Source organism: Gigantopelta aegis, chromosome 15 (assembly GCF_016097555.1).
Source record: "Gigantopelta aegis isolate Gae_Host chromosome 15, Gae_host_genome, whole genome shotgun sequence".
Taxonomy (NCBI): Eukaryota; Metazoa; Mollusca; class Gastropoda; order Neomphalida; family Peltospiridae; genus Gigantopelta; species Gigantopelta aegis.
Genome location: NC_054713.1, coordinates 45,531,423 through 45,544,465, shown reverse-complemented (window position 1 = coordinate 45,544,465; position 13,043 = coordinate 45,531,423). Strand labels below are relative to the sequence as shown.

The window sequence follows — 13,043 nt, the reverse complement described above, 5'->3', positions numbered from 1 at the left end:
GGCTGCGAACCCAGTACCTACCAGCCTTATGTTCGATGGCTTAACCACGACACCACTGAGGCCGGTACCGGGCTGTGAACCCAGTACCTACCAGCCTTATGTCCGATGTCTTAACCACGACACCACTGAGGCCGGTACCGGGCTGTGAACCCAGTACCTACCAGCCTTATGTCCGATGTCTTAACCACGACACCACTGAGGCCGGTACCGGGCTGTGAACCCAGTACCTACCAGCCTTATGTCCGATGTCTTAACCACGACACCTCTGAGGCCGGTACCGGGCTGCGAACCCAGTACCTACCAGCCTTATGTCCTATGTCTTAACCACGACACCACTGAGGCCGGTACCAGGCTGTGAACCCAGCACCTACCAGCCGTATGTCCGATGGCTTAACCATGACACCACTGAGGCCGGTACCGGGCTGTGAACCCAGTACCTACCAGCCTTATGTCCTATGTCTTAACCACGACACCTCTGAGGCCAGTACCGGGCTGTGAACCCAGCACCTACTAGCCTTATGTCCTATGTCTTAACCACGACACCACTGAGGCCGGTACCGGGCTGTGAACCCAGTACCTACCAGCCTTATGTCCTATGTCTTAACCACGACACCACTGAGGCCGGTACCAGGCTGTGAACCCAGTACCTACCAGCCTTATGTCCGATGTCTTAACCACAACACCACTGAGGCCGGTACCGGGTTGTGAACCCAACACCTACCAGCCTTATGTCCGATGTCTTAACTACGGCACCACCAGGACAGTACCGGGCTGTGAACCCAGTACCTACCAGCTGTATGTCCGATGTCTTAACCACAACACCACTGAGGCCGGTACCGGGCTGTGAACCCAGTACCTACCAGCCTTATGTCCGATGTCTTAACCACAACACCACTGAGGCCGGTACCGGGTTGTGAACCCAGTACCTACCAGCCTTATGTCCGATGGCTTAACCACGACACCACTAAGGCCGGTGGCCAGATCTAGTTTGGTGTTCATGGGAATTTATTCAAGGGCCATAACTGTGTTAAACATGGAATTAAATGAATGAATGAATGAATGAATGAATGAATGTTTAACTTGGGAGATTTGTGGGACCCAATAAGGGACATGTATTGCTTTAGCAGTACTCTCCAAATGCTTGTTAACTTACTATTATTATTATTATTTTATCACACAATACACTGTCTGTATTTTCAGGGAAGGTCGCGCTGCCCTGGTCACGTCGTTTGGTTGCTTTAAATACATGGCTCTCTACAGCTTTATCCAGTTCGCTTCCGTTCTCATCTTGTACACTGTAAGTCAGCAAAATCTACCCTGTGTGTTGAGGTTTTTATATTCTGAACAGTACTACATGAAAAGTTTATCAAGTTTAACAATACCACTAGATCATATTGATTAATTAATTATTGGCTATTGAATGTCAGTTTGTTAATTCTGACCCATTGTCTTTAGAGGAAACCCACTACAGTTTTCCATTAGCAGCAAAAGATCTTTTAAATGCACTTTCCTACAGACAGCATATATCATAGCCTTTGATTTACCAGTCGTCAAGCAATGGTTGGAATGGGAAATCACAATCCGAGAATAGGTCAACCTACGACCCAAGCACCTCATGTGAGCGCTCTACGGACTGAGCTAGATCCTGCATCATGAGAATGGAAGGTTATGCATTTTCCCTACAGTTGAAAAGTGAATTAATATATAGCTCCCCCACCACCCACCAACAGAGTTGCTGCATCTTCCAACACCTATAAAAATGGAATAGAATTCCCTTAAAATAAATAAAAATATATTTTAAAGGTTGATTTCACCTATTTGGTAATGAGTTAAAATGAATGCAGTTTGTTTCACATGGCACACACAATGTATGAATATATAATGTTTTCTGTGTCATGTTTTGTAAAGTCTTATTTGAACTGTTTCAGTTTGTTTCACATGACACGCACAATGTACGAATGATGTTTTCTGTGTCATGTTTTGTGATGTCTTATTTAAACTTTCATTTTGGTGCAAATCTGTATCATGTTTTGTAATGTTTTATTTAAACTGTTTCGTTTTGGTGCGAATCTGTATCATGTTTTGTAATGTTTTATTTAAACTGTTTCGTTTTGGTGCGAATCTGTATCATGTTTTGTAATGTTTTATTTAAACTGTTTCAGTTTGGTGCGAACCTGTCTGATTTTGTAATGTCTTATTGAAACTGTTTCAGTTTGGTGCGAACCTGTATCATGTTTTGTAATGTTTTATTTAAACTTTCATTTTGGTGCAAATCTGTATCATGTTTTGTAATGTTTTATTTAAACTGTTTCGTTTTGGTGCGAATCTGTATCATGTTTTGTAATGTTTTATTTAAACTGTTTCAGTTTGGTGCGAACCTGTCTGATTTTGTAATGTCTTATTGAAACTGTTTCAGTTTGGTGTGAACCTGTATCATGTTTTGTAATGTTTTATATAAACTGTTTCAGTTTGGTGCGAACCTGTATCATGTTTTGTAATGTTTTATTTAAACTGTTTCAGTTTGGTGCGAACCTGTCTGATTTTGTAATGTCTTATTGAAACTGTTTCAGTTTGGTGCGAACCTGTATCATGTTTTGTAATGTTTTATTTAAACTGTTTCAGTTTAGTGCGAACCTGTATCATGTTTTGTAATGTTTTATTTAAACTGTTTCAGTTTGGTGCGAACCTGTCAGATTTTGAATTTCTCTACATTGACTTGATCATCACTCTGTCCATCGCAGTGCTTAGTAAGTGAATAGAGATGTAGTCATCGTGAATCACACACTAAAGGTTAACTCTATATAGAGAATAACTAGTTAATGACGTGGATTGTCAATATTTTATCCTGCTACCACTGTTTTTATTGGCCGATTATCCTGACCAATTAAAGCAAAGTCATACGTCTGATGTTACATGCGTAAAATACATTACAAAATAGTTCACTTGAGTCAGGTAATCGAACAATATAGCAGAAATAAACAGGAATAAATTATTACTGTTTTCCCCATCAATTTTTTGTTGATTAGAGGATAAATAGAGATTATTATACGAGTTTGTGTGTCGTACTGATTTTACGAAACGAGTGTCAGGTTTTTTGTATTGCGAGAGCGAGGGTAATGCATGAATCCTGACACGAGTTTCATAAAATCAGTACGATTCACACGTGAGTGTAATACTTTCTTTATTATCCACATTATTAAAAATATTATTTTTATGAATAACAAGCTAAGACCATGTCAAAACGTTTGAAATGTAACTAAAAAGAGATGACAAAACGACATCATTTTCCGACACGACATCATTTTTGACAACCGTTTACACTAGTGAAGACACATTGAGTTATGACGTCGCTTCACAAAATGACGTCATTCGTTGTGCACATGAAATCATTATGACACACGTGGGCCATACTGGTTATATTTCCCTGAATATCTTGAACTATGTGGATAATAAAGATAATAACTAGATAACAGTATACAATATTCACTTTATATAAGACTTGCTTGTTGCTATGTTTCAGTGGGTTACACAAAGGCGTACGACCAGCTTGTGGGTAAGAAACCGCCGGGCAGTCTGGTGAAGGTTTCTAATCTGGTGTCCATCGTCATGCAGGTGGTGCTAGTGTTCATCTTCCAGGTGACCGCCTATCTGTTCCTGCGATCACAGAGCTGGTAAATATTTAGAGAATACTCTGCGAGTTACTCGGCAAAGCTGTTTAATCTTGTTAATCTTAATGATGTTGTCCTTCCCGAGCCAGGGACAGGACGTAGCCCAGTGGTAAAGCACTCACTTGATGCACAGTCGGTTTGGGATCGATCCCCATCGGTGGACCCAGTATAAAATATTACATGGTTATTTATATAGCACATATTTATTGTGTAACTTTATCTTCCTGGTGTCTTCATATTTATTGTGTAACTATCTTCCTGGTGTCTTCATGTTTATGTGTTACTTTATCTTCCTGGTGTCTTCGTGTTTATTGTGTTACTTTATCTTCCTGGTACCATCATCTTCCTGATGTCTTCATGTTTATTGTGTTACTTTATCTTCCTGGTGTCTTCGTGTTTATTGTGTTACTTTATCTTCCTGGTGTTTATTGTGTTACTTTATCTTCCTGGTACCATCATCTTCCTGATGTCTTCATATTTATTGTGTTACTTTATCTTCCTGGTGTCTTCGTATTTATTGTGTTACTTTAGCGGATTGCTAATCGCGTTTAAATGTATTCGCTTTTTGGTATGCATAAACGTAAATGACGTCGCGAATAGCTATCCAGCGGCGTTATTTTTAGATTGAGGGAAATCCTCGCCGCGCATGGCATTCTGGAACCTAACGTTGCGCTTACAATGTACTTTTGTAAACAAAAGGAACAGTGTATCGTTTAAAGCCGCACACCCTAGTTCCATCCAGCGAAAATAAATTATAATTTGGTTAATCTACAAACCTGTAACACACTTAGATCACGTTTTTATCAAATGGAGTGAAAAAGCAGGTTTTATATCGATAAATACCATTGCTTGAAATAATTTTGAAAGTTAGTATTCTGATGTCACCGGTAGATGTCGCTCAAAGCACAACAATGCCTACATCACGACAAATTTCACAGACTTGGGGTGCGTTCTTTTCACCTCTCCTGGACATGTTCCAACTGTTCTGTCCTGTTTGTATCCCCTCTCCAGATATCGTAAGACTTAGCAAAATTATTGGTTTTAAGGGTTTGTAACGTTTTGTATTGAGACACTTACTTGTCTGAACTTTATTGTTACTGAAAATGTTCACGAACTGTGAAGAAAAATCTCACAAATGAACAACAACAAATCGGATGTTGATTGCGCAAACCGTGCACGAGAAAACAAACCGAACCAAAATGATAACGATCACGTGATATACCAACGTCTGTGACATTGAAATGGAAATATCCCCTCTAAAAATAGATTGGACCTCGCTTGCTTAATGTTTTTTTCTCGACAACACATCTTGTGAAAAAATGCAAAAAATGCATTTCGTGGTTTTACAAACATCAGGATTACCAAAAAGCACTTCAGGTGAATGGAAATGTGTATTCTAAATAATAAAATGTAAGTAAAGTGCAATTTTATTTCTGAAAAATGGGGTTTAATAGCGAAAAACAACGCCGTAATGGTTAACAAATAAACGTAACTAGGGTGTGTCCCTTTAATATTTATAAATAAATAAAGTATATAAATACATTTATTTATAAATACAATACAATACAATACAATAAAATTAAATACAATTAAATTAAATTAAATTAAAATTAAAATTAAACTAAATAATAATAATACAAAAATAATAATGAAAATAAATAAAATTAAATGCATAGTTATAAGAAGAAGAAAAAAAAAAATATATAGCAATCCAGTTATTAACAGTCATTAAAAGTGCAGTATATATTTCGGAAGGGGTGCAAATTAAAAACAAATAAGAATAAAATAGAGGCAAATAGTCTTGCCAAATAAATAAATAAAAATGGGGGACCAGCATATAACACCCAGCATACTAATAAGATATAGAAATGCAGATATAGAGGGAGATAACTGGAAAACAGGTAAATAAATAAAATAGTTTGTTTTGTTTAATGACACCACTAGAGCACATTTATTTATTAATCATCGGCTATTAGATGCCAAACATATGGTTATTTTTGACAGAGAAAACCCGCTACATTTTTCCATTAGTAGCAAGGGATCTTTTATAAGTAGTGGGAACAAAAGAAATTAATAAAAATAGGTCAAACACCAACCATAAGCGTCCGGGGGTGGGGGGAGGCAATCTTCGAATTCGGGTTTAAAACGAATAAGACATTCGGGCAAAATGAGATGGCCTTAAATCTTCTCTCTGTGTTTTTCATTCATTCTACTGACAGTATTATTTTTAACGTAACCCATGTAAAAAGGAAGGAAGGAACTGTTTTATTAACGACGCACTCAACACATTTTATTTACGGTTATATGGTGTCGGGCATATGGTTTAAAGACCACACAGATATTGAGTGAGAAAACCCGCTGTTGCCACTTCACGGGCTACTCTTTTCGATTAGTACCAAGGGATCTTTTATATGCACCATTCCATAGAGAGGATAGCATATATCACAACCTTTAATATACCAGTCCTGGTGCACTGGCTGGATCGAGAAATAGCCCAATGGGTCTACTGACAAAGATCGATCCCAAACCGACTGCGCAAGCACTTTACCACTGGGTTACGTCCCGACCCACTCCCCCGTGTAACAATGCGTGGTGATTCTTATACAAGCGTGTGTGCCGAGAGAGAGAGAGAGAGAGAGAGAGAGAGAGAGAGAGAGAGAGAGAGAGAGAGAGAGAGAGAGAGAGAGAGAGAGAGAGAGAGAGAGAGAGAGAGAGCGCGGGGGGGGGGGGGGGGAGAGGAGAGGAGGAGTAGAGGAGTAGAGGGAGAGAGAAATAACACAGAAATACGCAACAGGTAAACATTTTACTCAACTTGATTACCTGCACTTGACGACGATAATATACTTTTTTCCCGGATTTATACAAATAAAGAATTGTGGGTTTTTTCATGTGGATTATGAGCCCCACACCTACCCATACACCCAATCCTACCACCACTGCAACAGTTTTATTTTGGTTCAGTAAACAAATTGGACTGAACATTTATGAAAATAAACACCCAGTGAAACACACTTGGGGTTTTGTTAAAATGAATTATGGCAAGCAGTCATAGTCTAAAATATGTAGGCAGAACCCCCAAAAGAGAAACGGAAACTGCTTTTAATACAGGGACAATTTTCCGTTATCATTATTTAATAGCCATACAAAAGTAATAATATTAAAAAACTAAATAATATACAAAATATACAGAGAAAGAAATAAGGGAACACTTAGTATTGAATACTATTATCGTCCTAATGTCTAATGTCTACTGTTTTTGTTGCAGTCACTACCTCCTGTAAGTGTTGGTGTGATCCCTTATTTCTTTCAATCAGTACACATTGCCAAACAGAGCATACACTGAAATACACAACAAACAACAACAATTCAAAGTAATATTTATAGTTTATTTCACCTTACAAATTGTGAAGAGTGAAGCAAGTGTAGTATAGAAGTAAATAAACCAAGTGTAGATAACTTAAAATAAACACATCTTAAATTGTTAAATTAAAGTGGGTAACATGTCAGATGGAACATGTAATTAAAGTTACTCAGTATTGTACATGAACAAAAATTATTACTTAAAATTATTTGTTATTTGTTTTAAAACAATTTCATGTATTTTTCATAATTATTTTGTTAATTTGTCTTTATTTTATGAATTATTTTGCATTGAAGTTCTGAATTATAATAATCTAACTGTAACATTATTTTCCTGTTGCATATTGATTTAAATTCAAAATGAAGGTGTATGAAAAATGTAAAATATGAATATCATTTTGTGTTAACAGAGCATGTAAATTACTTTTTCATCTACAGCTGTCTTTAAGAGTAAATGTATTATTATAGTACTGTCAGAAATAGAATAAAAATGATTTTCGTCGATTATTTTTTTCATATTAAAATGACAAGTAAATATTTTGTAAATACCCATTCAATGACACTTTATCTAATTTAGCATTTACTTGATTTGGCTCTCATTGATGTACAAAGTAGTGTTTACTCTTGAAATTAAACTAAAGATGTCCGTAAACTTGTGATTTGTGGCCTTTATTGGAACAGACTATAACACATTTTGATGATATGTGTCAATTTCATTTACCCTTAAACAAACTTTTAATTTAAAACTGCAAGTTAACTGATTATTTTGAATTGCAACGTAAATGATTAATTATGACATTAGAAATTTACACAATCTTGCAACAATTTAAAGGTGCTATATAATGCGAGCTGTGATAAAGATTCTCCAATAAAAATCTATTTTCTACCAGTAGATAAAATTATTTCCTATAATCGTTTATGGGCATATAGTTAAAGATGTCTTCTTTAAATGTTAAATAAAAAATTTATAAAAATAAAATAAAAATGATTTGCAATAACTGTCATTGGGCAACATTGAGATAGCACCTTTAATACCGGTATAATGAATCACTCATAATGGCTCTTGACAGTTTTGCTCAAAAGTTACTTATAAATGACTACAAATATTTTCTTTTGGAGAGGGATAGGGGCAAACTGTCATCAGAAACAGTCCCTCACATATTGTAACCCCAATGAAATTGACACATGTTGACCAAAATGTGTTATAGTCTGTTCCAATAAAGTGCACAGATCACCTGTTTACTGACATTTTTCTTTTAATTTCAAGAGTAAACACCACCTTGAACATCAATGAGCGCCCAAACAAGTAAATGCTAAATTAGGTAGACTATCATTAAATAGATATTTACAAAATATTTACTTGTCAGTTTAATATGTAAGAAATAATCGACGAAAATCATTTTTATTCTATTTCCGACACTACTTTAGTAAATAACAGTTCTGCTATCAACATCGTGAACCATTGGGTTGAAATCTCTTTCATATCAAAGTTATCATCTTGTAACAAAACAAAACCTGGATCACTGTCATTGTATTTCTCTGAATCAGATGGAGCTTCCTAGCACAGTTATGCAGCATTACACAAACCGTAATAACTTTATGAATCTTAGAAGGTTCCAAAACGCACACATTCAACACCTTGCTTGAACTTTGTCCAGCTGTATATATCCTCACTTCAGATTCACTTGGGTTCACAACCAGAGTATACAACAACTTATGTGCCATGTACCTGGAACAAAATGTTACAAATATGACATTTATGATAATAAGGTGATCTGGGTAATAACAGGTGTTTTTTGTTTGTTGTTGTTTTGTTTTTTTGTTGTTGTTGTTTGTTTAGTTTTTTTTTTTTTTTTGGGGGGGGGGAGGTTAAAAGAAAAAGAACAAATCATCTGCTTCACCAAGGTAAAGAAAAGAAAGAAAAGAATTTGACAGCATGTCACAATATATGTTTATAGAGCACTGTTTTATTTTTGTTATTTTTATTTTTAAATTTGTTATGTAACTAAATAGTTTCACTTTTATCAAATCTATGCTTCAATAATGGTGAAAAATTGTATCTTAAGTTTAGTGGTTAAATTATGTTACCAACGCCATATTTTATGCTTTAAAATAATTACTTCAGCTAGTTCTCTCTATCTCTGTCTCCGTCTCTGTCTCTCTCTGTTTGTGTGTGTGTGTGTCTCTCTCTCTCTCTCTCTCTCTCTCTCTCTCTCTCTCTCTCTCTCTCTCTCTCTGCTATCTATACACACACATGGTTTTACACACACACACACACACACACACACACACACATGCGCGCGCACGCACACACACACACACACACACACACACACACACACTATCTGCATTACCTGCACATTGACAGAATGACACCATTTGCTACAGAATGACACCATTTGCTACAGCCATGTTCGTTTTGTGGTTTGGCACCTGCTGGAGTGTTGTCAGTCCTCACCAAATTGTTGACTGATGTATGCCTATAACATAAAATGAACACATACATAAGTAAGTGAAATCAATGAAAATAGCTTATATAATTATTATATATCTTGCACATGTTTTCAATAAAAATTAAATTAAACTACTTGTTTCAGTTACGGAAAATATGTTCCGCTAAAATGGTAGCCTACACTACAGAGTCTACAGTACTGTGCATGGCCATTTCAATCATCCGGTGCGTTTAATATTACTTACGCTGACAATTTTGTGAAAATTTAAAACCTTTATTTGCTTACCTTAGGCTAGTTGTTTGACAAGCCGTTATCTGTGTTCCCAGGTATACCCACCCCCAATAAAAACATACAGATTAATTTCTATATTTCCATTTTTGTATATTTTCCACAAATAACCTTCCCATTTTTGGATAAGTTGTCGACGTGTTTTCGTGAACAACATACATGTATGATGTAATCAAAGTTCGTGCTTACGTTGTTTAAAGTTGAAGTAGCAAGAAATAGCAAGTACAATGCCAATGGGAGGGCTTTTGATGGGGGATGGTTTTCGATAGGTTACATTAAAACATTGAAGACAATGCATGGCGATGTGGCAAATACAAACAGACTGAAATAAATATGTAATAATTGTTATATAAAAACAAGTTCCTCACCGATCAGTTACCGTAGACATATTGTTGCAAACTTGTACTTTTGTAGATTTTTGACAGCGACGTTAACACTCCCAACCGACTGGACACTTCGATGTTTTCCGCTATTTCATCTGTGATCTTCAGAATATCTTTGTGTTTATTGTTTAACTTTATCTTCCTGGTATCTTTGTGTTTATTGTGTAACTTTATCTTCCTGGTGTTTTCATATTTATTGTGTAACTTTATCTTCCTGGTGTCTTTTTATTTATTGTGTAACTTTATCTTCCTGGTGTCTTCATATTTATTGTGTAACTATCTTCCTGGTGTCTTCATATTTATTGTTTAACTTTATCTTCCTGGTGTCTTCATGTTTATTGTGTAACTGTCTTCATGTTTATTGTGTTACTTTATCTTTCTGGTGTCTTCGTGTTTATTGTGTTACTTTATCTTCCTGGTACCATCATCTTCCTGATGTCTTCATGTTTATTGTGCTACTTTATCTTCCTGGTGTCTTCATGTTTATTGTGTAACTGTATCTTCCTGGTGTCTTCGTGTTTATTGTGTTACTTTATCTTCCTGGTGTCTTCGTGTTTATTATGTTACTTTATCTTCCTTGTGTCTTTGTGTTTATTGTGTAACTTTGTCTTCCTTGTGTCTTTGTGTCGATTGTGTAACTTTGTCTTCCTGGTGTTTTCATCCTCCTGGTGTCTTCGTGCTTATTGTGTAACTTTATCTTAATGGTGTCTTCGTGTTTATTGTGTTACTTTATCTTCATGGTACCGTCATCTTCCTGGTGTCTTTGTGTTTATTGTGTAACTTTATCTTCCTGGTGCCTTCGTGTTTATTGTGTTACTTTATATTCCTGGTGTCTTCATGTTTATTGTGTAACTTTATCTTCCTGCTGTCTTTGTGTTTATTGTGTAACTTTATCTTCCTTGTGTCTTTGTGTCGATTGTGTAACTTTGTCTTCCTGCTGTCTTTGTGTTTATTGTGTAACTTTGTCTTCCTGGTGTTTTCATGTTTATTGTGTAACTTTATCTTCCTGGTGTCTTCGTGTTAATTGTGTAACTTTGTCTTCCTGGTGTCTTCGTGTTTATTGTTTAACTTTATCTTCCTGGTGTCTTCATGTTTATTGTGTAACTTTATCGTCCTGGTGTCTTCATAACTATCTTCCTGGTGTCTACATATTTATTGTTTAACTTTATCTTCCTGGTGTCTTCATGTTTATTGTGTAACTGTCTTCATGTTTATTGTGTTACTTTATCTTTCTGGTGTCTTCGTGTTTATTGTGTTACTTTATCTTCCTGGTACCATCATCTTCCTGATGTCTTCATGTTTATTGTGCTACTTTATCTTCCTGGTGTCTTCATGTTTATTGTGTTACTTTATCTTCCTGGTGTCTTCGTGTTTATTATGTTACTTTATCTTCCTTGTGTCTTTGTATTTATTGTGTAACTTTGTCTTCCTTGTGTCTGTGTCGATTGTGTAACTTTGTCTTCCTGGTGCAGGCCTGCACAAATTAAAAATTTGCATAACCGGAAAATCGGTTATGCCAAAAAAAATTGCATAACCTATTTTGATTTGCATAACCGGTTTTTTTTAAAAATGAAAAAGAACTTTAAAATAATTTTAATAAAGAACACCATTGTCATGTTGAAGTAAAAATGAACTGTAATAATATACCTTTATAGTATACACGTCAAACTTATACAGTCAAATTTTTCATCGCCATGTGTGATATTTGACAATTTCCCGTAATCAGCCGAAGTTTACCGATTAACGTTTATTAATGGAAGTATCGCAATTTCTGATTGGCCGCATTTTGAAGGAATTCCCTTCGGTGACATCCAACAACCAATGAGAATATCTTACACTTCACAATATAAGTATTCTAGCTAGACTGGTATCTGCCATTTCCGTAACATTTAATTATAATAACACATGTCGGAAACCAGTCAAGTTGTTTGTACCCGCGATGTATCGTACGGTCACACGTTTTCGATCGACACGCGTTTCTGATCGTTCACATTTGTAATTGCAATAGTGCGAGAATGTGCGAACACTGATGTCACCACAAGAACGAAAACGAACACGGAAGTCACTGCTTTGTTCCGAGAGAAAAATTATTAAATACTTATAATTTTTTATTTATATTTTATTCATACATTTCGCTTAAGCGATCGAAAACCGGTGACTCTAGGACATTTTATTCAGAAAGTTTTGCACGAACGGTAAATCGGTTATGCGAAATAAATTTGCATAACCGACGCACGAACGAAACGATCGTTCGTGCAATTTGTGCAGGCCTGTGGTGTCTTCGTGCTTATTGTGTAACTTTATCTTAATGGTGTCTTCGTGTTTATTGTGTTACTTTATCTTCATAGTACCGTCATCTTCCTGGTGTCTTTGTGTTTATTGTGTAACTTTATCTTCCTGGTGCCTTCGTGTTTATTGTGTTACTTTATCTTCCTGCTGTCTTTGTGTTTATTGTGTAACTTTATCTTCCTTGTGTCTTTGTGTCGATTGTGTAACTTTGTCTTCCTGCTGTCATTGTGTTTATTGTGTAACTCTGTCTTCCTGGTGTTTTCATGTTTATTGTGTAACTTTATCTTCCTGGTGTCTTCGTGTTTATTGTGTAACTTTGTCTTCCTGGTGTCTTTGTGTTTATTGTGTAACTTTGTCTTATTGGTGTCTTCGTGTTTATTGTTTAACTTTATCTTCCTGGTGTCTTCATGTTTATTGTGTAACTTTATCGTCCTGGTGTCTTCGTGTTTATTGTGTAACTTTATCTTCCTGGTGTCTTCATGTTTATTGTGTAACTTTATCTTCCTGGTGTGTTCGTGTTTATTGTGTTACTTTATCTTCCTTGTATCTTTGTGTTTATTGTTTAACTTTATCTTCCTGGTATCTTTGTGTTTATTGTGTAA

The 13,043-nt window shown here is 35.9% G+C and overlaps 1 protein-coding gene across 1 annotated transcript in view; it reads left to right on the top strand.

Annotated features, from left to right (window-relative positions):
• Positions 1-13,043, top strand: part of LOC121390190 (probable cation-transporting ATPase 13A3) — an 84,519-nt gene that overhangs the window by 54,291 nt on the left and 17,185 nt on the right. Inside the window, exons 26-28 of the mRNA XM_041521944.1 lie at positions 1,201-1,297; positions 2,675-2,747; positions 3,521-3,671. Coding sequence (XP_041377878.1) covers positions 1,201-1,297; positions 2,675-2,747; positions 3,521-3,671 — 321 coding nt within the window. The remainder of the gene's footprint in view (positions 1-1,200; positions 1,298-2,674; positions 2,748-3,520; positions 3,672-13,043) is intronic.